A 27452-nucleotide genomic window follows, 5' to 3' on the forward strand; every position below is an offset into this window, starting at 1 on the left:
AAGAGAAACAACTGACACATGAACCTGCAGCGGATTTTATCTTAAAAGTATCTTAAAAGTTAACGAGAAGCGTCAGATACGGATATTTTCCGGCATCGTTGTCTTATATTAAATACAGGAACCGTAGTTTGGATCAGGGTTAAGCAGAAGAAACTGGACGGTTTAAAAACACCCAGACGTTTGTCTCCTGCACGACAAAACAAAGTTAGTTGAACAGTTTAAATCAACATTTTGTTAAGAAATAGTTTATAAATCTCTGTCCTTGTTGCTAATTTGTTAATTTCACCTAATTTTAAATATAAAGTGTTGCGTTGCTGGGTTCTGCGCATGCATACGTTCATAAATATTCTCATAAATTATGTTTTTATAATCTAAAACTTAATTTTTCTCGGCCGAATTTACCATAAACCCTCCAGCATTCATATAATAATGTTAATTTTCTGTATAATTGTTGGATGTTGAGTGAAAACTCAAAGAACGTTAAATATCCACATTTCTCAATGGAGCTCTTCAGACGTTTGTCTCCTGCACGACAAAACAAAGTTAGTTGACCAGTTTAAATCAACATTTTGTGAAGAAATAGTTAATAAATCTCTGTCCTTGCTTTTAATTTGGGGAGTCAGTGTCAAACCTCGTTCACCTCAATCTAAATGTCTCTTAAAATGCGTTGTTTGGTTCTGTGCATGCTGTCATAAATGTTCTTATAAATTATGTTTTAATAATCGAAAACTTCATTTTTTTCTCGGCCGAATTTACCATAAACCCTCCAGTATTCATATAATGATGTTAATATTCTGTGTATCAGTCGGATGTTGTGTGAAATCTCAAAGAATGTTAAATATCCACATTTCTGAATGGAGCTCTTCATCGTCTCAGTGTCAGTGACATCTTTTCTGTTTTTATTTCCTCCAGCTGGCTGAGGAGATGCAGCAGGTGAGTCCCGTTCCGGGCCAGGGTTTTGGGTTTCAGGGGAGGGGTCTGGGTTTCCAGGGGAGGGGTCTGGGCTCCACCTGAGTCCTCGCTGACACCTGATCGCCTTCACCAGGTCCATTCAGACCTTTAAACATTAGTATTCTCAGTATTCTGTAGTTTAGGGAGGACAGATATTCTCAGTATTCTGTAGTTTAGAGGACAGATATTCTCAGTATTCTGTAGTTTATTTGACATGGAGACCAGAGCAGGAACTCAGACCTACGTCTACCTGTGGACCGACAGGCAGTTCCAGGTAAGAGTGGAACGATACTCTAATCCAGGGATCGGCAACCCTAGTGGCTCCTGGAGCTTTTCAAAAATGTTTGACCTTTTTTTTCGTCTTTTTTTCTTCTTTTTTTTCCCTTTTTTTCTTTTTTTTCCCTTTTTTTTCTTCTTTTTTTCCTTTTTTTCTCTTTTTTTTCCCTTTTTTTCTATTTTTCTCTTTTTTTCGTCCTTTTTTCTTTCCTTTTTAATCTTGACATTTCGACTTTTTTTTTTCTCGACATTTCGCCTTTTTTCTCAACATTTCGACTTTTTTCTCTTTTTTTGTCTTTTTTTTCTTCTTTTTTTCTTCTTTTTCTTTCCTTTTTAATCTTGACATTTCGACTTTTTTTTCGACATTTCGCCTTTTTTCTCAACATTTTGACTCTTTTCTCCCTTTTTTCTCTTTTTTTCTTCTTTTTTTCTCCTTTTTTTCTTCTTTTTTTTCCTTTTTTTCTCTTTTTTTTCTTCTTTTTTCTCTTTTTCTTCCTTTTTTCTTTCCTTTTTAATCTTGACATTTCGCCTTTTTTTCTCAACATTTCGACTTTTTTCTCGACTTTTCGACTTTTTTCTCGACACTTCAACATTAATCTCGACATTTCGACTTTTTTTTTTTTCAACATTTTCGACTTTCATTTTTTGCGGCTCCAGACATATTAGTTTTGTGTGTTTTTGGTCCAATATGGATCTAAAACATGTTGGGTTTAGACCGCTGCACTAATCTCACGATAACGATACGATATTATAGCAGTATTTTTTAACAACCTTGAATGAGGAACATGTGACTGGAATAAATGGTCTTTTATTTGAAAGACACAAAATACAAAACAATGCTGTACGTTTGCCCTATTGTTACAGTTTGTAATGCTTTATAACTGTTTAAGTTTTAAAGAGAAAGCCAGGACAACCATTTTCCACAAACTGAACTAAAAGTAAATGTCAGGTTTGCATTATGATCTTCAGTTTCAGACAAGTACAAATATTTAGACACAAACTGAATAGTTTCTCTCATGTATGACTAGACTTTTTTCTTTTCCAGAAATTTAGAAATGTCGAGAAAAAAGTAAAAATGTTGAGATTAATGTTGAAATGTTGAGAAAAAAGTCGAAATTTTGAGGAAAAAAGTCGAAATGTAAAAAAAAAGTCGAAATGTCGAGATTAATGTTGACGTACAATCTTGAGACAAAAATCGGAATGTCGAGAAAAAAGTCAGAATTTCGTGAGTAAAGTTGAAATCTCGAGAAAAAAGTTGAAATGTCGAGTAAAAAGTTGAAATGTCGAGTAAAAAGGCGAAATTTCGAATTTTCTCAAAATTGTACTTCAACATTAAACTCGACAACTAAAATTAGATAAATAAATAAAAGTAATTAAATAAACTATGAAAAGTCCCAAACTCCAAATGCAACATGCCTGTTATTGATCTTCTGCCAGAGCTTTTTCTCTAAATTTCAACTTTTTTCTAAACATTTCGACTTTTTTCTTTTCCAAAAATTGAACAACTAAAATTAATTAAATAACTAAATGAAGGTAAAACGGTCCTAGTTTCTAGAGCGTAGTCAGATTTTGGTCGGCGGGTCGAGGTCGTCACGTGATCCCACTGCACCAATAGATGTTACTAGTAAACAATATATTCATATTTAACACAATATATTCATATTAATAACACAATATATTCATATTAATAACACAATATATTCATATTAATAACACAATATATTCATATTAATAACACAATATATTCATATTAATAACCCAATATATTCATATTAATAACACAATATATTCATATTAATAACACAATGTATTCATATTAATAACACAATATATTCATATTAATAACACAATGTATTCATAATAACACAATATATTCATATTAATAACACAATATATTCATATTAATAACACAATATATTCATATTAATAACACAATGTATTCATAATAACACAATATATTCATATTAATAACACAATATATTCATATTAATAACACAATATATTCATATTAATAACACAATATATTCATATTAATAACACAATATATTCATATTAATAACACAATATATTAATATTAATAACACAATATATTCATATTAATAACACAATATATTAATATTAATAACACAATATATTCATATTAATAAAAATATATTCATATTAATAACACAATATATTCATATTAATAACACAATATATTCATATTAATAACACAATATATTCATATTAATAACACAATATATTCATATTAATAACACAATATATTCATATTAATAACACAATATATTCATATTAATAACACAATATATTCATATTAATAACACAATATATTAATATTAATAACCCAATATATTCATATTAATAACAATATATTCATATTAATAACACAATATATTCATATTAATAACACAATATATTAATGTTAATAACCCAATATATTCATATTAATAACCCAATATATTAATGTTAATAACCGAATATATTCATATTAATAACCCAATATATTCATATTAATAACACAATATATTAATATTAATAACCCAATATATTAATGTTAATAACACAATATATTCATATTAATAACACAATATATTCATATTAATAACTCAATATATTCATATTAATAACACAATATATTCATATTAATAACCCAATATATTCATATTATTAACACAATATATTCATATTAATATCAATATATTCATATTAATAACACAATATATTCATATTAATATCAATATATTCATATTAATAACCCAATATATTCATATTAATAACACAATATATTCATATTAATAACACAATATATTCATATTAATAACCCAATATATTCATATTAATAACCCAATATATTCATATTAATAACCCAATATATTCATATTAATAACACGATATATTCATATTAATAACACAATATATTAATATTAATAACACAATATATTCACATGAATAACCCAATATTCATATTAATAACCCAATATCAGATACCGTTTGTCGCCTCCACGACACGTATCGGGACGTTTTTGTATCGTGAAATATCGTAGCACGATATATTGTTCCAGCCCTAGTTCCAGGTGAAGCGGGTTCCCCGGGGCCCAGCGGAGGTCCAGGTTCCCCGGGGCCCAGCGGAGGTCCAGGTTCCCCTGATTAACAGTTTCTTCTGCAGCAGGAGCAGCTGGAGTGGGACGGCGTGAACAAGCTGTTGCAGCGCCGCGGGTTCAAGCCGGTTCTGTTCTCCGACCCGGTGGAGAACCGGAGCCTCGCAGGTGAGGACGGCGGTTAAAGTCGGGTTACACTAGGGCTGCAACTAACGACTATTCACCAACTAGTGAAACGATTAGTCGACTAATCGGATAATTAATCTTTTTTTTTTTAATTTAGTATGAGGTTGCTTTAATTATGTGGCAAATTATATTAAACACAAGAAAGATGCACTAGAGCCCTAGAGACTGTTTCCTTCATCCCGCTCCCGCAGTGTTTATATCCACTGCCATCCGCAAAACTCTGAGAATTTATGCAACAACAATAGAGATGCATTGTTTTAGTGTCTTCTCCAGTCCCGCAAGAGAAATGTCCAGACAAATCTGATTTAATGATAACATGATAATTGTGGAGTTTGATGGATAATTGACAGTTCATAGGTCACCTGACGGAAAGTTAGATACAAATCCATTAGGGCTGGGCGATATATCCAGATTTTAATATATATCGATATATTTTCAAACGCGATATGGTACGAGACAATATCGTTTATATCGATTTAAAAAAAAAAAAAACATATATATTTTTTTTTTATGATTTTAAGCTTATTTTGTGACAAATTGACTTGAATGTTTTATTTGAGATTGTCACAAATGTTTTGTTATTTGCACAACTGTCAACCTCAGTGGAAAAGTCTGCCTGTTACTGTCTACATTGTATTAATTACAGTGTATTTTAATTTAATTGTTATGCAGGAAAGGGATATTTGTTTTATTTTATTCAAGAAGCATTTTTATTCTATATATGCAGGCAGTTTATTTTTATTTCAAGTGTTTTATACATGTTGATATTGTGCAGACCTCTGTTAATAAAGGAACCTGTGTGACATTTGGCACGAGGCTTTGTATTAAAACTGACTGTTTTTTTAAGGGTTTGATCAGAAAAATATTAAGCTAACAGAGATGCTAACAGAGATGCTATGCTATAATGCTTTAGGGGAAACCCCAATTATGGCACAGAAAAAATATCGATATATATCGAGTATCAACATTCAGCTAGAAAATATCGAGATATGACTTTTTGTCCATATCGCCCAGACCTACCAGCAGCTGCAGAGACGCTATTGTGCATGCGCGACTCTCGGCAGAGATTGTATTGAAGTGAGACGCCTCACTCCGTTGGAAAAACACGTCTGGCGACAATTGTCGACAATGGAATTCATTGTCGACAATTTTGATTATTGATTTTTGTCAAAAACGTCGATGAAATTGTTGCAGCCCTAGTTTACACAGGTTTGCAGACGACCTTGGTCTCTGACCTCTGACCTCTCCGTCCCCAGACCTGGTCCTGCTGGACAGGAAGTCCTCCGGAGACGTGAGGGCCACGCTGAAGCTGATGCTGACGGACTCGGAGAGGAGGCAGACGCTGATCCAGGAGCTGGTGACGGCCAACAACCTGCTCAAGTATGTCCACTAAATATTACAGACCGACCAACAACCTGCTCAAGTACGTCCAGAAATATTACAGACCAACCAACAACCTCCTCAAGTACGTCCAGCAACGTCCCCCAAAGCCAGAGATGTAACGTTGTTAGGGGGCGGGGTTTTTTGAAGGACCTTTTAGAACACTTTAGAAAGTCAAGGTTCTGGGCTCTTCGTTAGGACGTTAGCAGTTTATCAAGTTTGCATCGGCGGTTTTGCAACCGTGGTCACTTCCGAAATGTAAACGGACCGTCAGAAGTATCGGGCCCCGTTTCCACGTAGCATAAACTGTGGTGTTTTCCTGCGTTTTGGCCGTTCGTTTACACGAAAACAAAGCTCAAAGTCTCCAAAAACCATCATTCCTGAAAACTCCGGAACTCCAAAGTGGAGATTTGCAAAAACTCCGTCTTCACGTTTGCTTGTAAACGGAGGGAAACTGACATTTATGGCGCTTTTCCAGAATAATGGCAACCCACTGCCCCTAGTGGAACTAGTGATGCGTTAAAAGCAGGACAAATTTCGACAAATGTATACTGACAAATAAAGAGATTATTATTTATATTATAAATATTTAGTAAAAACCAGGAAAAGCAGCCCAGATTTTATCAACTCGCCCAGTTCTAGATTTTTCAGCCCAATTGGGCTGAAACCCGCCCAACCTGGCAACCCTGACTGAGGCTTTTAACAAACCTTTTAACCTTTTATTTCTTTATTTCATTCATTAAAAAAAAAACAAAAACAAAACAGTTCAATATAATTACAACAAATCTCTTTCCTTGAATGAAAGGAAAAGAAAGAATAAGCTTATTTTATCTTTTCCTTTTTCCTAAGAAATTAAATTTCAATTAATTTAATAATAAAAACAAATTACGCAATTGGGAAAAAAAAAACACTTTCCAATAAATGTAATTTAGAAAAAAAAACAAACAAAAAAAGAAAAACAAAACTACAACAAAGTTATAAAAACCACTGGTAGACAGGTTTATTTCTCCTCAGAATGATTAAATAAGAGTTTGGGCCCGTCACGGCTCCCTCAGCAGAATCCTTTAACCTGTTTGAACATTTCCACCTCTGTGATGGGACGTCTGTTCGTTTTATTGGACTCTCCCCACAGAACAGGCTCTCAATCAGCATAAAAAATGGATATTACTCAGGGTTCTCCCTTTTTCTTCATTTATTTTCCTTTAAGATAATTTTGCAAAAGTTTCCAGGTAATAACCTAAAATAATGATAAAATAAGGTTAATTATGACCAAAAAGCCATTCTAATGTGTGTCACATAACCCAAATAAATAATAAATATACATTATGAAGCCTTTTATGCCAATTACCATAGCAATAATGTTACGCTTCAACCCATAACTTTCATAAAGCATCAATTCATCACTTTAAATTATCATAAATAATTAGTTCATCAATCCATAATAAATTACTTACTACTTTGTAGCTTATTGCTGTTATTTTTGTCTGTTATTCTTTTGATAGTTGGATATACATATGATATTTTTCCCCCTCAGGGACCACCTGTCCCCCGGTCACCTGATCCTCCTCCGTCAGGTGGATCAGGTGTTCTGCAGGTGAAACACGGAAACATCTGCTGCCTCGTAAACCAGCCGCGACAGCCGGCCCGGTTCAGGTTCAGGTTCAGGCGGCGTCTCCGGGACCAGGGCTAGGGATCCATTCAAACGTCAAACAATCCATTCCATTCCAACTTTTAAGATTCAGAACTTAAAAGAACTGCTTTCAGAAACATCGTGGAGCAGAATTACCAAACAGATCCAGGGAGGAAACAGATGGATGAAATCGCTTTTATTTTTTAACACATTCAGTTTTTATTTTTTCAATTTTCTGTGTTTTTCGGTTTTTAATTTTTTAGAATTTGGTTTTTAGCATTTTATGCAAATGAAACTGCAATACTACGAAAGAGGATTAGGGCCAGGCAGGAGAAAAATAAAAATAATATTTTAGAGGAGGAAGATTTTTTTTTCCATTATGCACTTCTAGAAAAAAGTCGAAATGTCGAGAAAAAAAGTCGAAATGTCGAGGAAAAAGTTAAAATGTTGAGAAAAAAAGTCGAAATGTTTAGAAAAAAGTCAAAATGTTGAGAAAAAAGACGAAATGTTGAGAAAAAAGTCGAAATGTTGAAAAAAAGTCGAAATGTTGAGAAAAAAAGTCGAAATGTTGAGAAAAAAGTCGAAATGTTGAGAAAAAAAGTCGAAATGTCGAGAAAAAAAGTCGAAATGTCGAGAAATAAAGTCGAAATGTTGAAAAAAAAGTCGAAATGTTGAGAAAAAAAGTCAAAATGTCGAGGAAAAAAGTTAAAATGTTGAAAAAAAAGTCGAAATGTCGAGAAAAAAAGTCAAAATGTCGAGGAAAAAAGTCGAAATGTTGAAAAAAAAGTCGAAATGTCGAGAAAAAAAGTCGAAATGTCGAGAAAAAAAGTCGAAATGTCGAGAAATAAAGTCGAAATGTTGAAAAAAAAGTCGAAATGTTGAGAAAAAAAGTCAAAATGTCAAGGAAAAAAGTTAAAATGTTGAAAAAAAAGTCAAAATGTCGAGGAAAAAAGTTAAAATGTTGAAAAAAAAGTCGAAATGTCGAGAAAAAAAGTTGAAATGTTGAGGAAAAAAGTTAAAATGTTTAGAAAAAAGTCGAAATGTCGAGAAAAAAGTCGAAATGTCGAGGAAAAAGTTAAAATGTTGAAAAAAAAGTCAAAATGTCGAGGAAAAAAGTTGAAATGTCAAGAAAAAAGTCAAAATGTCGAAAAAAAGTCGAAATGTCGAGAAAAAAGACGAAATGTTGAGAAAAAAGACGAAATGTTGAGAAAAAAGTTGAAATGTTGAGAAAAAAGACGAAATGTTGAGAAAAAAGACGAAATGTTGAGAAAAAAGACGAAATGTCGAGAAAAAAGTCGAAATGTCGAGAAAAAAAGTCTAAATGTCGAGAAAAAAAGTCGAAATGTCGAGAAAAAAGTCAAAATGTTGAGAAAAAAGTCGAAATGTCGAGAAAAAAGACGAAATGTCGAGAAAAAAGACGAAATGTCGAGAAAAAAGTCGAAATGTCGAGAAAAAAGTCGAAATGTTGAGAAAAAAGACGAAATGTCGAGAAAAAAGTCAAAATGTCGAGAAAAAAGTCAAAATGTCGAGAAAAAAGTCGAAATGTCGAGAAAAAAAGTCGAAATGTCGAGAAAAAAAGTCTAAATGTCGAGAAAAAAGTCGAAATGTCGAGAAAAAAGACGAAATGTCGAGAAAAAAGACGAAATGTCGAGAAAAAAGTCGAAATGTCGAGAAAAAAGTCGAAATGTTGAGAAAAAAGACGAAATGTTGAGAAAAAAGACAATGTCGAGAAAAAAGTCAAAATGTTGAGAAAAAAGTCGAAATGTCGAGAAAAAAGTCAAAATGTTGAGGAAAAAAGTTGAAATGTTGAAAAAAAAGTCTAAATGTCGAGAAAAAAAGTCGAAATGTCGAGAAAAAAGTCAAAATGTTGAGAAAAAAGTCGAAATGTCGAGAAAAAAGACGAAATGTCGAGAAAAAAGACGAAATGTCGAGAAAAAAGTCGAAATGTCGAGAAAAAAGTCGAAATGTTGAGAAAAAAGTCGAAATGTCGAGAAAAAAGTTGAAATGTCGAGAAAAAAAGTCGAAATGTTGAGAAAAAAGACGAAATGTTGAGAAAAAAAGTCTAAATGTTGAGAAAAAAAGTCGAAATGTCGAAAAAAAAGTCGAAATGTCAAGAAAAAAGTTGAAATGTTGAAAAAAAAGTCAAAATGTTGAGAAAAAAGACGAAATGTTGAGAAAAAAGTCAAAATGTCGAGAAAAAAAGTCAAAATGTCGAGAAAAAAAGTCAAAATGTCGAGAAAAAAGTCAAAATGTCGAGAAAAAAGTCAAAATGTCGAGAAAAAAAGTCGAAATGTTGAGAAAAAACGCGAAAATTTCCACTTTTTTCTTGAAATTGTATTTCAACATTAATCTCGACATTTCGACTTTTTTCTCGAAGTGCACAATAAAAAAATCTTCCCCTCTAAAATATTTCTTCTCCTGCCTGGCCCTAATATTCTTCTGTACTATACAGTATATAAAGTAATGAAATATAAAAACACCTTTAATGTTTTCATACCTTTAAACATATTTAAAGGCAAAAACATGGCACCAGTTATTCTGGTGTCCAACAAAACATTCCTTTTTTGGGGATAAACAAAAACATACCAAAAGTTGTAATGTAATTATGAAAAAAAAATCGATTAATCTATTTTTAGGAATTAATATGAGAATCGATTTAGAATCGGAAAATCGATTTTTTTCAACACAGGCCTCTCTGGGACAGAATGGGTCAGCCGGGCCTCTCTTCAGGGGTTCCTGTAAAACTCTTCTTGTCACTTCCTGTCGTGAGCTCGGTGTCGTCCTCGCGGAGCCGCCAGGCTGGGGGCGGAGTCAGACATCAGGCTCCTCCTCTCTGGTGAAGCTGAAGTAGGTTTGGCTGCTCATAGCACCTTAATAGCTATTTATGTGGGTTTGTGTAAATGATGGGATTTTTCAAAACGTAGAGGGGGAAATATCCGTTTTTGAGAATTTTTGAGAAAAAAGACAAAATTTCGAGAAAAAAGACGAAATTTTGAGAAAAGAGTCGAGAAAAAAGTCAAAATTTTGCTAAAAAAGTCGAGAAAAAAGTCAACATTTTGAGAAAAAAGTTGAAATTTTGAGAAGAGTCGAGAAAAAAGTCAGAATTTTGAGAAAAAAGTCGAAATTTTGAGAAAAAAGTCCAAATTTTGGGAAAAAAGTTGAGAAAAAAGTCCAAATTTTGAGAAAAAGTGAAATTTTGAGAAAAAAAGGTGAAATTTCGAGAAAAAAGACGAAATTTTGAGAAAAAAGTCGAGAAAAAAGTCAAAATTTTGATGAAAAAGTTGAGAAAAAAAGTTGAAATTTTGAGAAAAAAGTTGAAAAGAATGTTGAAATTTTGAGAAAAAAGTCAAAATTTTGAGAAAAAAGTTGAGAAAAAAGTTGAAATTTTGAGAAAAAAGTTAAAATTTTGGGAAAAAAGTCGAGAAAAAAGTCCAAATTTTGAGAAAAAAAGGTGAAATTTTGAGAAAAAAGGTGAAATTTTGAGAAAAAAGGGGGGGTAGGTAGCCGAGAAAAAAGACGAAACGTCGAGAAGAAAGTCGAAATTGTAGTGAAACCGTGTTCTGATCCGTAGACCGGTTGACGGTGTGGTAGGTGAAGAACCGTTCCCTAAGGTTCCTCTGCTTGTGCGTCCCCAGAGAAGAGGCCCAGAAACACCTGGACCGAGCGGCTCAGCAGACCCGGAGAGTGGCGGAGCTGGAGAGTCTGCTGGACCAGGTGAAGACCAGAGTCCAGGACCTGGAGGACCGGTTCCTCTGCAACACGGTGCAGCTGCAGCAGGACGACAAGGACGCAAAGGTGCACATCCCTGTTTACGGGGAAAAATAACATTCGTTTTGAAGCAGATGTCCAGCGACGTTTGATAAGAGACAAAGCAACAACTGACAAATGCAAACTAAACATACTTAGATGTTTTCACCAAGTCTGATTGCATCTACAGATCATTCAGGTCTTAAATCCCCTCCTGACAAAACACTTCATTCTGGCAGCATCGTTTGTTACGTGTCCTGCATGTCCACGTAGCGTCATCGTGGGTATCGTTGGGTATCTCAGGTATCTTACATATCGTGGGTATGTTGGGTATCGGAGGCATTTTTGGTATTGTGGGTATGTTGGGTATCATTGAGTATCGTTGGGTATCGCGGGTATCGTTGGGTATCGCGAGTATCGTTGCGTATCGTTGGTTATCTTGGGTATTGCGGGTATCGTGGTTATCGTTGGGTGTCTTGAATATCGAAGGTATTGTTTGGTATTATTGGGTATTGTGGCTATTTTGGGTATTGTTGGGTATCTCTGGTATCGTTGGGTATCGCAGCTATCGCTGGGTATTGTTGGGTATCGTTGGGTATCGCCAGGCTATCTTGGGTATCTTTAGGTATCGTTGGTATCTTGAGTATCCTGGGTATCGTTGGGTATTGCGGGTATCGTTGGGTTTAGCGGGTATCGTTGGCTATCTTGGTTATCGCTGGTATTGTTGGGTATCGTTGGGTGTCTTGGGTATCGTTGGGTTTAGCGGGTATCGTTGGGTATCCCGGGTATCGTTGGGTTTAGCGGGTATCGTTGGGTATTGCTGGTATCGTTGGGTATCGTTGGCTATCTTGGTTATCGCTGCTATCGTTGGGTGTCGTTGGGTATCCCGGGTATCGTTGGGTTCAGCGAGTATCGTTGGGTTTAGCGAGTATCGTTGGGTATCCCGGGTATCGTTGGGTATCGCAGGAATCGTTTGGTATCTTGAGTACCGTTGGGTTTAGCGTGACTCTCTGCTGAACCTCCTCAGAGACGCTGCGAGTCCCTTGAGCAGAAGCTGTCGGGTTTAGTGTGTATCGTTGGGTTTAGCGAGTATCGTTGGGTTTAGCGGGTATGGTTGGGTTTAGCGGGTATCGTTGGGTATCCCGGGTATCGTTGGGTTTAGCGGGTATCGTTGGGTAACGTTGGGTTTAGCGTGACCCTGTGCCGAACCTCCTCAGAGACGCTGCGAGTCTCTGGAGCAGAAGCTGTCGGCGCTGGAGGACGAGGCGGCGGCGCTGCAGAGGAAGCTCTACTTCACGGTGAAGGAGGAGGAGCAGCGTCTGGCCCGGCAGACCCAGAGCTTCCAGAACATCTGCAAGCGGGTCGGCCGGCAGGACTCTGAACCGGACCGGCAGTAAGTACTAGAACCAGAACCAGAACCAGAACCCTGTAAACCTGAGCTGAAACACGTCTGTCCTCTGCAGGGTGCTGGACGTCATCGACTTCTACGAGACCAGAGTCGCCCGGCTGCAGGACCAGCTCAGGTAACTGTAATAAAAAATAAACATTAACACTTTTCTTTTTAGCTAGAAATCTGACGATTTATTTTAATCTGACACTTAATATACAATAATGGAACTGTTTTACAACTTTCTAAACAGCTTTCGTGCAGATAATGCACATACAATATCTGTATATCTGTGGAGGAAGAGAATGCTGCTGACCGACTGCTGGTCCCAATCCCTCGTCTCTCTTCCAAGATGCTCCACAGGCACTAAACGCAGTGTCTCCAAATATTTGACTTTCCTTGCTTCGTCTTTGTTTTGTAAAGACCTTGTTTGAGGTTTATTTTCCACGTCATTGACTTCCATCTTGTCGCTAGGCTACATCCTGATCCTGCAGTGTTTTTTTTAGCCGCCAGCAGGAGAGTTCAAACCTCCGGCGAGATTTGCGTTGGATTCCGCAGGACCCAATCCCAATGCAGTCCTCTAGTCCAGGTTCCCGGAACAACCAGAGACTAACGTGTGTCTCCTCCAGAACCGGCCATCCTCCCAGACTCCCTGAAGGAGACGGTCCAGCTGAGCGGGTTCAGACCACCAGAGACCGGTCCCGGGGCTCAAGGGGGTCCCGGGGGTCCAGGAAGTGTGTCCTGTACCACCAGGTAAGTGGTATCTTGGGTATCGTTGGATATCATTGGGTATTGCAGGTATCATTGGGTATCGCGGTTATCGCTGGGTATTGTTGGGTATCGTTGGGCATTGCAGGTATTGTTGGGCATCGTGGGTATCGTTTGGTATCGTTGGGCATTGCAGGTATCGTTGGGCATCGTGGGTATCGTTTGGTATCGTTGGGTATCGCTGGTATTGTTGGGTATTGCAGGTATCGTTGGGCATCGTGGGTATTGTTGGGTATTGCAGGTATCGCGGTTATTGCTAGGTATCGTTGGGCATCACGGGTATCATTGGGTATCGTTGGGCATCACGGGTATCATTGGGTATCGTTGGGCATCACGGATATCTTTGGGTATCGTTGGGCATCACGGGTATCATTGGGTATCGTTGGGCATCACGGGTATCATTGGGTATCGTTGGGCATCACGGGTATCATTGGGTATCGTTGGGCATCACGGGTATCATTGGGTATCGTTGGGCATCACGGGTATCATTGGGTATCGTTGGGCATCACGGATATCTTTGGGTATCGTTGGGCATCACGGATATCTTTGGGTATCGTTGGGCATCACGGGTATCATTGGGTATCGTTGGGCATCACGGATATCTTTGGGTATCGTTGGGCATCACGGGTATCATTGGGTATCGTTGGGCATCACGGGTATCATTGGGTATCGTTGGGCATCACGGGTATCATTGGGTATCGTTGGGCATCACGGGTATCATTGGGTATCGTTGGGTATCGCTGGTATTGTTGGGTATTGCAGGTATCGCGGTTATTGCTAGGTATCGTTGGGCATCACGGGTATCATTGGGTATCGTTGGGCATCACGGATATCTTTGGGTATCGTTGGGCATCACGGGTATCATTGGGTATCGTTGGGCATCACGGGTATCATTGGGTATCGTTGGGCATCGCTGGTATTGTTGGTATCTTGGGTATCGCGGATATCGTTGGGTAGCGTTGGGCATCGCGGGTATCGTTGGGTGTCGCTGGGTATCCTGAAGGAGACAGTCCGGCTGAGGGGGTTCAGACCGCCAGAGACCGGTCCCGGGGCTCCAGGGGGTCCCGGGCGTTCCGGGGGTCCAGGAAGTGTGTCCTGTACCACCAGGTAAGTGCCGGTGTGTCTCGGCGCCGCTCCGTCCTTGGCGTCTCCGGGTTCAGGACGTGTTCTGTGTTGCAGCTGCTGACGGAGATCCACGCCGTCGTCACCCGTCCCGGTTCTCCGCCCAGACCCAGCAGACTCCGGGAACCGGGCTCCCCGGACCTGGACCTGGACCTGGAGCAGTTCCGGGTCGTCCTGCCCACGCTGGAGGACTGGTCCCAGCAGCTCCGCCTGCTGAAGGTGACTGGGGGGTCAGGGGGAGATGGAGACTAGGGGGCTCAGAGAACCAGATAAGAGTCCAGGTGTTTCCTGTGCAGGATCTCCAGGTGAGGATGCGGCGGTTGCTAGGCAACCTGTTGCCCAGCGACCCGTTGCCGTGGCAGCCGGCTGACGGAGACCCAGCAGACCCGGTGAAGGTGGAGGATCTGCTGCTGCTGGTGGACGTCCTGCTGGACAACACGTCCCCCGATAAGCAGGTCCAGTACTTTCCTCTGGGGGGGGCCTGGTCCCGGGGGTCCCCCTGGTCCTCTAACCCCCCCCGGTCTCCCCCCTGTCCCCCCAGACCCCCAGGACCCCGACCCGGTTCTCCCTGGCCTCCATGGTGTCCCACTTCCAGGTTCTGTTTGACGTCCCGACCCCCCGGGGGGTCGTCCCCCGCATGACCCAGGTCTACACCCGGCTGGGGGAGCTGAGCACGGCCATGCGGGCCCTCCGGGACCTGCTGGACCTGGGTGAGTGTTGACCCCCCAGAGGGGGTTCTGGTGCTGGTCCTGGTCCCTGCTGGACCTGGGTGAGTCCTGGGGAGTCCTGGACCAAACTTGAGTCTTGAAAAAGGGGGTCGTCTTATAATCAGGGTCGTCTTATATTCGGGCCGACATGGTTCTAGTGGAAAAGAGCCACTAGTTTCCATCTAGTTCAGGGCTCGGCAACCCGCAGCTCTAGAGCTTTTAGCGCCGCCCTGGTGGTTTTTTCAAAAATGTTTGACCTTTTCTTTCCTTTTTTTTCTTTTTTTTTCTGTTTTCTCTTTTTTTCTTCTTTTTTTTCTTTTTTTCCATCTTTTATTTATTCTTCTTTTTTTTCCTTTTTTTCTTTTTCCTTTTCTTTTTAATCTCGACCTTTTGACTTTTTTCTCGACATTTCGACTTTTTTTCTAGACATTTCAACTTTTTACTCAGATTGTACTTCAACATTAATCTCAACATTTCGACTTTTTTTCTCGAAATTTTGACTTTTTTTTCTCGACATTTCGACTTTTTTCTCGATATTTTGACTTTTTTTCTCGACATTTCGACTTTTTTCTCGAAATTTTGACTTTTTTTCTCGAAATTTCGAGTTTTTTCTCGACATTTAGAATTTTTTCTAAACATTTCGACTTTTTTTCTAGACATTTCAACTTTTTACTCAGATTGTACTTCAACATTAATCTTGACATTTTTACTTTTTTCTCAAAGTGCATAATGAAAAATAAATCTTCCCCCAGTTCTAACTAATATAGAAACATGCAGCATGTGTTTCTTCATTCTAAGGTTTATACAAGACTTTTCATTTTTTGCGGCTCCAGACATATTAGTTTTTTGTGTTTTTGGTCCAATATGGACCTAAAACATTTTGGGTTTAGACCCCTGATCTAGACCCTCTGACCCCCCTGGTCTCCATCTAGAGGGGGTTCTTGTTCTGGTCCCTGGTCCTGGTTCTGGTTTCAGGTTCTGGTTCTGTGTTCCAGACAGCAGAGCTTCTCCTGCCCAGGTGGTGGACCAGGTTTCCTCCCGGGTTTCCTCCCGGGTTTCTCCCCGACAACCCGCCGCCCTGCTGGCCGACGCCCACATTCACAGGTTTGATTGGCCACAGTTATATGATGTTTTTTAATTCAGAATTAATAATTCAGAATTAAACTATTTTCCTTCTAGTTTACATGGAAATAGTAATTCTGAATTGAGGTTTCCATGGAAACAGGTTTGATGGTCTTTCTCCAATTCCTCTCCAGGTCTGGGGGTTGAAGGTTCTGATTGGATAGGGGGGGGACCGGAAGTTAAACTACCGGAAGAAAAACTAACTTAGCCGCTACAACTTTGAAAAGATCAATTTTTATGTTTCCTGTTTCCATCTGTTCTTTGAATTATTTCTATTTATTAAATAAATTGGTCTCTGCTCTTGACCAGCGTTTACTGCTGCTGCATCTTTAAACTTTGTTAGGAAAACCAGCCCAGTGGAATATAAGATCATGGAGACAGACGGGGGAGGGAACGAGCAGAAAGAAAGACCGGAATTAATTTAAAGAGGAATGAGTGTTCTATGGGAAGCAGGAAAAACAGTAATGCGAGGCAAAATAATTTCCTTTTCTTCAAATAAGAAAAAAAAAGACAACTTAAAAACAAAAGAATTAGAGTGTGAAATAAAGACGCTAGAGGAGGCCTTCCAGACCTCTGCAGACGAACGTATCCTTAACAGAATAAGGAAAACTAAAATAGAATTAAATAAAATAATTGACGCAAAAACGCAGTTTCTAGTACAAAGGCTTCGCCTGGAAAACTTTGCACATGCTAACAGATCGGGAAAATACTTAGCCAATCAATTAAAAATAAACAAAGAAAAAACAACCATAACATCAATTAAGGACCAGTCAGGGGGAGTTACACATGACCCCTGTTTAATAAATTCAGTCTTTAGAGACTTTTACTATAAATTATACTCGTCACAAATTGAACCATCTGATCAATCCATTAATGAGTTTCTTGGAGACATTAATCTGCCGAAGTTACATCAGGAACAGGTTATGAATTTAGACTCACCGCTCTCAATAGGAGAACTCCATGAAGCTCTTCAACATATGCCCAATAATAAAGCTCCGGGCCCAGATGGTTTCCCAGCTGAATTTTACAAGGAATTCTGGAGTATATTAGCACCAACATTTTATAAAATGATTCTAAATGCTAGGGAAAATAAAAGCTTACCCTTAAATATGAACTCTGCTAATATTAGTCTTTTATTAAAACCGGACAAGGATCCCTTGCTCCCATCGAGCTACCGCCCAATTTCATTGATAAATGTAGACCTTAAAATAATTAGCAAGGCCATTACTGAACGTCTGAAAAGAGTCACCCCTTCTATTATACATCCGGATCAAACAGGCTTCATTAAAGGTAGACATTCGTCTACTAATATTCGCAGATTATTAAATATTATAGACTATTCGAGTATCAATAAACAGGAGACTACTATTATATCCTTAGACGCGGAAAAAGCATTTGATAAGGTAAATTGGAAGTTTCTATTGGCAACTTTGCATAAATTTGGATTTGGCGAATCTTTCATTGACTGGATAAAAATATTATACAGCTCTCCCAAGGCACGTGTAAGGACAAATGATCAAATCTCTACAAGTTTTACCTTGCAAAGAGGCACTAGACAGGGTTGCCCTCTCTCTCCTTCATTATTTGCAATATTTATTGAACCTTTAGCAGCAGCTATTAGACAAAATCAAAATATTAAAGGTATACAATGTAAAATATTAGAGCACAAAATTAGTCTTTATGCGGATGACGTACTCCTCTTCCTCCAGAACTCACGATCTTCACTATCACAGACAATTGCACTTATAGAGGGATTTTCATCTCTGTCTGATTATTCTATTAATTGGTCTAAATCCACTGTTCTGTGTGTTAACTGCAATTTTAGGAATATAACCAATACTCAATTACAATCAGGGAACATTAGATATTTAGGCATAAACATCTCCCCTAGGCTGTCAGAGTTAATAAAATTAAATCATGTTCAGCTTATAAAGAAAATAGAAGATGATCTTTCCAGATGGAGCTCTCTCCCCATTTCGCTCATGGGTAGAATAGCCACCATTAAAATGATGGTTTTACCAAAAGTAAATTATTTTTTCTCAATGATACCATGCAAACCCCCTCTTTCCTGGTTTAAATCGTTGGACTCATATGTATCAAAATTTCTGTGGAAAAATAAAACTCCACGTATTAGTTTAAAGACATTGCAAAAATCCAAAGAATATGGAGGTTTAGAATTACCTAATTTTCAGTATTACTTCATAGCCAGTAAGTTACAGTATATTGTAAAATGGTCAAAAGATCATCCTTTAGATAGTCAATGGCTGGACTCAGAGCAAGTGTTTTGTAATGAACTAGAAATCTCAGAGTTACCATTTATTAGTCAAAGTATCAAACGTCATCAATGTTTCAAAAGCATTAATATTAGCACAACTTTATCAGCTTGGTGGGAATTTCTTAAAATAGCTAAAATTTCACTTTTTCCATGTGACCGTACACCCATATGGAACAACCCAGACATCGTGAAAAATGATAAAAAGATGGTTAACTTCGTTCAATGGAGAGATCAAGGAATACGGTACTTACAGCACGTAATTGTAGGAGGACAGTTTGTACCTTTCAATACACTTATTGTTCAATACGGAGTTAGCAGGAATAAATTTTTAGAGTATCAACAACTTAAGGCAATAATAAATAAAACATACAAAATTAGCCAATTAGATTTACAACTTCCCGCTAAGATAATAGATTTATTGAATCTAAGCACTTTAAAGTTGTTATCAAAACTCTACAGGTTAGTGTCTAAACTGGACGATTCAGTCTCTCTCCCGATCTCTAAGTGGGAGGCGGATCTCTCTCTTAATACCGACCAGTTTTCTTGGTCACAAATATGCTTAAATACGTTTACTATGACTAAAAACCCAAACCTACAACTTATACAGTACAAAGTTCTTCATAGAATACATTATACTGGACAAAGGATGTTCCAGATGGGCTTTGTCACCTCTAATATCTGTTCACAGTGCACAGAGAACACCCCAGATAATTATATGCATGCTTTATGGTTCTGTACACCGGTACAGAGGTTCTGGAAGGAGATTTGTGAGGATTTATCCACATGGATCAACCACAGAATCCCAGTATGCCCCACGGTATGTATATTAGGTCACCTGGGAGACACTCAAATAGATCCTAATTGGACACACCGGGTTCTCACTGCCTTATGTATCGCAAAGAAAACCATTTTAGTAAATTGGAAACAAAAATCCAGTTTATGTATCAACCATTTTAGGAATCTTTTATCAGATCATATTAGTAGTGAGATAATGTCTGCCTCCACTGAACAACATTCGGCTGAATTGCACTCTCTGTGGTCCCCGTTTATTGGCTTCGTTACCTAGTGGGGGCGGGGGGGTGGTGATCTCGTGGCCCTTGGGGTTGGGGGTCGGCTTGGGGGGTCTGGGGCGCGGGCCTCTGGTGGCCCCTGGGGGGCGGTGGGGGGGGCCGCGGGGCCCTGTCCCTAGCCGGTGGGGGCCTTGGGGGCCTGTGGGGGGGGTTACCTCATGGCGGTGGGGGGGGGTGGCTGGGGAGGGCTCGGGCGGGGGGCTGTGGCTGGGGCGTCTCCGGGCCTCCCGGGGGGGGCGGGGCCGTGGACGTGGGGGTCCCACCCGGAGGGCCCGGCCCTGCCTGGGTGGGGGGTGGCTGTCTGCGCTGGGGGGGCATTGCTGCCTTGGTCCTCCGTCGCTGGGCGGGGGCCAAGTGCCCCTGCGGATGTGGGGACTCCGGGACCCTTGGGGTGTCCGCCGGGGTGGCCTCGGGGGGGGGTGGGGCCGGGTCCGGGGAGCGGGCTTCCCCTGACCGGGGGGTGCACGGGCGGGCGCGACGGCGGGGGTGGCACCATTCCCAGGTATCTATGTCTTATGTTGTCAGTATGAATGGGAGGATGTTGGACCGTTTCCTCCTCCGTCTGGGGGCTCCGGCGGCGCCGGGGGCGCCCTTGGAGGTACGGTGGGGCCCTTGCCCGGCTCGGGGGGCCGGCCCCCGTCTGCTGGACGGCCGGTGGGGGGACGCGGGTGTCTTATCAGGGCCGGCTTTGCTGGTCCTGCTTCCTGGCTTCGGCCTCCGCTCCCCCTCTTGCCCCCCCTACACGATTCATACGCACATAGGCGAAAGGCGGGGGGTCCGGGTCGTGGGGGGCACTGTCCCGCGTGGCCCGGCACTCCCCGCCTCACGGTTTTAACAGCAAAATAGACACTGCACATTCAACACTTAATAAATACATTTGACAAGGACACGTAGTTCGGGAGGGGGGGGGGTCTGTGTCATACTTGGCCCTCCCTCCTCCCTGTTTTTATGGCATTAATCACATGCACTCAACACAAGGGGCGGGAGGGGGTCCCACATCACCCGCGTTCCCTCACCGGCCTGGGCCTGGGACGGGTGGGTCGGGTTACCCGGGCCTGGCGGGGCCCGCCGTGCAGCCTGGGGTGCCTTCTGGCGGTGCTGGATCCCCCCGGGGAGGGGGAAACGGTGCGTGATTGTATGTCTGTGTCGGTGAGAATGCGGTATGGAAGGGTCCTGCCATGGAGGATTTGAGCCTCCATTGGCAGGACATCAAAAACTTAATAATTTATCAATATTATATTATACAAAGATGGTTATTATTATTAGTATTATTATTAGTATTATTATTAGTATTATTAGTAGTATTATTATTAGTATTATTATTATTATGTATAGTATATTATATTATTATTAGTATAGGTATCGGATAGGTGAATGGATGAATGAATGGGATGCCTGGGTCTGGGGCCCTCCGTTGTCGGGCCTGCGCGTGTGTCGCCTTGTTGGGGGGTTCCCTCTCTCCGGGCCCGTCTCCGGTCCCCCCCGCTGCCTCTACGGCGGGGCGCCCCTCTGGTCTTGGAGGGCCACTTTCGTGGGGGACGGGTGCGCCTGCCCGCGTCGGCGGCCGGGGCGGCTCTGTCTCTCCGGGCGGGCTGGCCCCCTGCCGGGTGGGGGTCGCTGGCCTGAAGGGTGAGGGCCTCCTGGCCGCGTGTCCGGCCCGGACCGGGTGGCCGGGGATTGCCTGGGTCGCGGTCCGCCGCCGCGGGATCCCTGGCTGCTTCTTTCCGCGCCGTGGGGGCCCCGCCCGCGGGCCCCCTCGGCCGCCGCCGGGTGGGGGGGGGGGCCTCGCAGGCGGTGGGTTGCCTCCCTCCTACTTCTCCCCTCTGTGGGGTTGCCGGTGGCCTGGGTTCCGGGCTCTTCCTTGTCGGCCTCTGGTCTCACGGGTGGCGGGGTTGCTCCCCCCCCTCCCCCACTATAGATACACTTCAGGTGGAGCTTTGTTTGGTTTATTACACACATACACACACACACACACACACACACACACACACACACACACACACACACACACACACACACACACACACATATAGTAATTTAGTCACACGCATACACACACACACACACACACACACACACACACACACACATGCATGATCATATACATACACACACACACGCATAGACATACACACTGGCTTGTTCACCTGCATGCTGGCTCTCTAGTTTTTGGGTTTAGGTAGCGGTAGCGATAGCTTAGCTCAGACTGCGATCAGATCTCAAGATTTAGGTCGATTGCTGTTCGTGTTTTGGATGGCTCCGTGCCGGTTTCGTGCTTTGTTTGTGGTTTTTTTGTTGCAGATTTCCAGTGCTTGACGTGTGTCTCCGTGTGTTCCTGCTTCCTGGATTGGCAGTGGATGTCGTCACCACCCCCCCCCACCCCCTCCCCCCCCCAAAAAAAAAAAAAAAAAAAAAAAACACTGGGTTTGTATGTGTATGTTTATGTATGTGTACGCATATGTGTGCGTATATATATGTATATATTACATATAGTAATAATGCACATATATACACTTTTGGTTTCTACCGTCATGGTATCAATCAATAATATGTGTGCAGACAAGGTAAAAAAAAAAAAAAAAAAAAAAAAAAAAAAAAAAAAAAAGAGGAATGAGTGGATACTTTTTTTTTTCTTTCTTTTTTTATTTATTAATTTTAATTTTCTTTTTTTTTATTTCATTTTAATTTTTATTTTTTTCTTTTATTTGTTTATTTTTATTTTAAATATATTTATTTATTTTTTTTAATTTTTTCTCTTTTTCTTTTATTTATTTATACATTTTTATTTATTTTATTTTCTTTTTTTGAATGACTGAATACATGATCGTGGAATTATTCTATTCTGATTTAAAATCAGAATAAACCAGCCATTTACTTCGGAATTAAGTTTAATTCAGAATGGCCATTTTTATTCAGAATTAGGTGTTTACGTGGTCATTTTTACTCATTTTAAATTGGATTTAATTTGAATTCTGAATTAAAGAGGAATTAAACTCCCCATGTAAACGCAGCCATTGACAGCAAGGGCTCTTAAAGTCTTTAATTCCATTTTTCTAAAATAAGGCCTTTAAATGTCTTTAATTTATCCTAATTTTTGAATATTAATTTTAGAGGGAATTTATCTGTTCATTATTAAAATGTTTTCGTAGAATTTGAAAAGGAAAAGTGTATTTAATCGTTCTGAGGAGAAATAAACCTGTTTCCAGTTGTTAGACGCCTCAGTCAGGGTTGCCAGGTTGGGCAGGTTTTGCTTTGTTTCTAATACTGAAAAGTCAGTAAGCAACTTAACTTTGCATATTTCCTCACCGCCTCCTAGTCTTGTAAATGTAAAACATTAAAGCTGGACTAATTAAAGTGCATGAACAATAGTGCAGTGACAACCGTGTAAATCCATTATGTGTTGTAATAAAATATCCATATTTGCCGTCAGTTTATGGATTATTTATTGCGACAGAGAGCCCAACAATATATATATTTTTTTTCCACCACTAGTTCAAAGTAGGAATGGGTGATATTTTACCGTTCACGATAAACCGTCAAAAAAATTCCCCACGGTAAGAATTTGTATCTCACGATAAAAATGATAAATTCCTGTTGATGATGTTTTTGTGTAAAACTGATTTATGGAAGGAAGAAAGGAAGGAAGGAAGGAAGGAAGGAAGGAAGGAAGGAAGGAAGGAAGGAAGGAAGGAAGGAAATAAAAAAAGGAAGGAAGGAAGGAAATAAAAAAGGAAGGAAGGAAGGAAGGAAGGAAGGAAGGAAGGAAGGAAATAAAAAAAGGAAGGAAGGAAGGAAGGAAGGAAGGAAGGAAGGAAGGAAATAAAAAAAGGAAGGAAGGAAGGAAGGAAGGAAGGAAGGAAGGAAGGAAGGAAGGAAGGAAGGAAATAAAAAAAGGAAGGAAGGAAGGAAGGAAGGAAGGAAGGAAGGAAGGAAGGAAGGAAGGAAGGAAGGAAATAAAAAAAGGAAGGAAGGAAGGAAGGAAGGAAGGAAGGAAATAAAAAAAGGAAGGAAGGAAGGAAGGAAGGAAGGAAGGAAGGAAGGAAGGAAGGAAGGAAGGAAGGAAATAAAAAAAGGAAGGAAGGAAGGAAGGAAGGAAGGAAGGAAGGAAATAAAAAAAGGAAGGAAGGAAGGAAGGAAGGAAGGAAGGAAGAAGGATAAATTCCCGTTATTTTCATGTTTTTGTGTAACAAACATGGCGGATCTGAGAGTGAGATAGATTTATAGTTACAAAGGTGGAGTTGAATTGGTATTTTTTTTATCGTCATTTTTATCGTTATTGGGATAAATGCCAGATGACAGACGTCGTTTCTTCTCCAGCATCATGACCAAGCTGCAGCAGCACGACCAGTTCCTGCCGGCGTTCCAGAACCTCGTCACCGACATCCTGCAGGTTCTGGGTGAGTTCTGGTTCTGGTTCTGGTTCTGGTTCAGAACTGGGAGCAGAACCACCTCAGTCCTCCAGGTGGTTCTGCTGAGGAACCAGAGGGGGATCGAACTAGGGCTGGGTGATATGGACCAAAAGTCATATCTCCATATTTTCTAGCTGAATGGCGATACTCGATATATATCCATATTTTTTCTGTGCCATAATTGGGGTTTCCCCCAAAGCATTATAGCATAGCATCTCTGTTAGCATCTCTGTTAGCATCTCTGTTAGCATCTCTGTTAGCTTAATTTCTTAAAAAAACAGTCAGTTTTAATACAAAGCCTCGTGCCAAATGTCACACAGGTTCCTTTATTAACAGAGGTCTGCACAATATCAACATGTATAAAACTAATGAAATAAAAATAAACTGCCTGCATATATAGAATAAAAATGCTTCTTGAATAAAATAAAACTAATATCCCTTTCCTGCATAACAATTAAATTAAAATACACTGTAATTAATACAATGTAGACAGTAACAGGCAGACTTTTCCACTGAGGTTGACAGTTGTGCAAATAACAAAACATTTGTGCAAATCTCAAATAAAACATTCAAGTCAATTTGTCACAAAATAAGCTATATCAAAATCTAAAATAAAAAAAAATAAAAATAAAATTTCTCGATATAAACGATATTGTCTTGTACCATATCGTGTTGGAAAATATATCGATATATATTAAAATCTGGATATATCGCCCAGCCCTAGATCAAACCCTCGTCCTCCAGATTCAGGGTTCCTACGGTGCTTGAAATCCTTGAAAGAGCTTGAATTTCAATGTGTTTTCAAGGCCTGAAAAGTGCTTGAATTTTAGTTTAAATGCTTGAAATTATAACTGTGTCTTTCACCAAATTGTGATCAGACTGTATAGTTTAGTTATTACAAGGAGAAATAAAACCAGTAAGATGAAACATAACTAGATGTTTACAGCTCGATACAATGAACATAATTGTGATAAAAATCGGAAAAAATAATTGAATATACAGGACTGTCTCAGAAAATTAGAATATTGTGATTTTCTGTAATGCAATTACAAAAACAAAAATGTCATACATTCTGGATTCATTACAAATCAACTGAAATATTTCAAGCCTTTTATTATTTTAATATTGCTGATCATGGTTTACAGCTTAAGAAAACTCAAATATCCTATCTCAAAAAATTAGAATATTCTGGGAATCTAAATCTTAAACTGTAAACCATAATCAGCAATATTAAAATAATAAAAGGCTTGAAATATTTCAGTTGATTTGTAATGAATCCAGAATATATGACATTTTAGTTTTTTTAATTGCATTACAGAAAATAAAGAACTTTATCATAATATTGTAATTTTCTGAGACAGTCCTGTATTTATATTCCTGTAGATATTTTACCCCAGCGATAAGGTGCTGGAAGATTTTGAACATGACCCTTGAAAGTGCTTGAATTGGACCTTGAAAAATGTGTAGGAACCCTGTAGATTCCTCCACCAGCACCAGGAACCGTTTTTCTGTTCTGGGTGTGTTTTAGGTGTGAGCCGTCTGGACGACATCCTTCCTGCTCTCAGGGCCCTGAAGGGACCGGGGGACCCGCTGTCCAGGTGAAGGACCGAGGCCCCGCCCCCCAGAATAAATATTAATTAATGAACTAACTAACCTGGACCGGACCTGCAGGACCTGCAGGACCTCGACCCGTTGGACCTGATGTTTCTCTTCACGGCAGAAATAAATATCCTGATACAAATAAAGACTTTTTTTTTTAAACTTTATTTTTTCAGGTTTACAGCAATACAAGGAAACAAGGGGGGACACTACTGTCTTATATAATAATGCCATTTTGTCCATCTTGCTAAGCACATCTCTGTTTTACGGAAGAGTATTAGAGCCAGGCAGGAGAAAAATAAAAATAATATTTTAGAGGAGGAGGATTTTTTTTTCATTATGCACAATGAAAAAAGTCAAAATTTCGTGAATAAAGTTGAAATGTTGAGAAAAAAGTTGAAATGTCGAGAAAAAAGTTGAAATGTCGAGAAAAAAGTTGAAATGTCGAGAAAAAAGTTGAAATGTTGAGAAAAAAGTCGAAATGTCAAGATTAATGTTGAAGTACAATTTCAAGAAAAAGTCGAAATGTTGAGAAAAAAGTCAAAATTTCGTGAATAAAGTTAAAATGTTGAGAAAAAAGGCGAAATTTCGACTTTTCAACTTTACTTTTTTCTCGAAATTGTACTTCAACATTAATCTCGACATTTCGGCTTTTTTCTCGAAATGCATAATGAAAAGAAATCTTCTTCTTCATGGCCCTAATACTCTTCTGTACTGTTTTAAGTCGTAGGCTGTAGCTAATTTGTTCCAGTATTTCTTCTACAACCATTGGCTCAGTCCAAGTGAGTCCATCTTTCTTAGAGATAGAATTAAAAAAAATGTATATGTCGTCTTTATTTATTCCATTCTCTGGTATCAGTCCTCAAATAAAGACTTTTAACCTCCACAACTGTACAGGGGGTTGATGTTTCTACCACAGAAACGCTGGTCTGGCCCCCTGGTGGTCATCTGAGGAACTGCAGTCCCCCTAAAATAAAAAATAAAAAGAATAAAAATAGAGTTAAATTAAAATTAGTTAAAATTCAAATTAAATCAGACAAATGAGCTGAATGTGACCTGGTACCAAAGAGAATCAGGGCCATGCAGGAGAAAAAATATTTTAGAGGAGGAAGATTTTTTTTTATTGTGCACTTTGAGAAAAAAGTCGAAATGTCGAGATTAATGTTGAATTTCAAGAATAAAGTCGAAGTTTTGTGAATTAAGTCGAAATTTCGCTTTTTTTCCTCAATATTTCAACTTTATTCACGGAATTTTGACTTTTTTTTCAACATTTCGACTTTTTTCTCGACATTTCGACTTTTCTCTCGACATTTCGTCTTTTTTCTCAACATTTTGACTTTTTTTCTCGAGATTTTGACTTTTTTCTCGACATTTTTACTTTTTTTTTCAACATTTCGACTTTTTCTCGACATTTTGACTTTTTTTCTTGACATTTTGACTTTTTTCTCTACATTTTGACTTTTTTCTCGACATTTCAACTCTTTTCTCAACATTTAGTCTTTTTTCTCGACATTTCGACTTTTTTCTCAACATTTCGACTTTTTTTCTCGAAATTTCGACTTTTTTCTCAACATTTCGACTTTTTTTCTCGACATTTCGACTTTTTTCTCGACATTTCAACTTTTTTCTCAACATTTCGACTTTTTTTCTCAACATTTCGACTTTTTTTCTCGACATTTTAACTTTTTTCTCGACATTTCGACTTTTTTTCTCAACATTTCGACT

At 39.3% G+C, this 27452-nt stretch overlaps 1 protein-coding gene across 1 annotated transcript; it reads left to right on the forward strand.

Moving 5' to 3' along the window:
- On the forward strand, positions 1-26455 carry LOC133425302 (centrosomal protein of 70 kDa-like). Its single transcript, XM_061716066.1, has 14 exons — positions 1-204; positions 913-933; positions 4394-4493; positions 5768-5891; positions 11157-11316; positions 12486-12661; positions 12732-12791; positions 13285-13408; positions 14603-14764; positions 14842-15000; positions 15087-15255; positions 16248-16356; positions 24037-24116; positions 25657-26455. The coding sequence occupies exons 2-14, from the start codon at positions 925-927 to the stop codon at positions 25728-25730; spliced, it is 1506 nt and encodes a 501-aa protein (XP_061572050.1). The 5' UTR covers positions 1-204; positions 913-924; the 3' UTR covers positions 25731-26455.
- The last annotated feature ends 997 nt before the right edge of the window (positions 26456-27452 follow it).

Source organism: Cololabis saira, chromosome 24 (genome assembly GCF_033807715.1).
Source record: "Cololabis saira isolate AMF1-May2022 chromosome 24, fColSai1.1, whole genome shotgun sequence".
NCBI classification, from domain to species: Eukaryota; Metazoa; Chordata; class Actinopteri; order Beloniformes; family Belonidae; genus Cololabis; species Cololabis saira.

Coding starts and splice junctions, on each gene's coding strand:
- LOC133425302 (XM_061716066.1), top strand. Junction 12,662..12,731: donor GACTCTGAACCGGACCGGCA/GTAAGTACTAGA, acceptor TGTCCTCTGCAG/GGTGCTGGACGTCATCGACT. Junction 14,765..14,841: donor AGCAGCTCCGCCTGCTGAAG/GTGACTGGGGGG, acceptor TTTCCTGTGCAG/GATCTCCAGGTGAGGATGCG.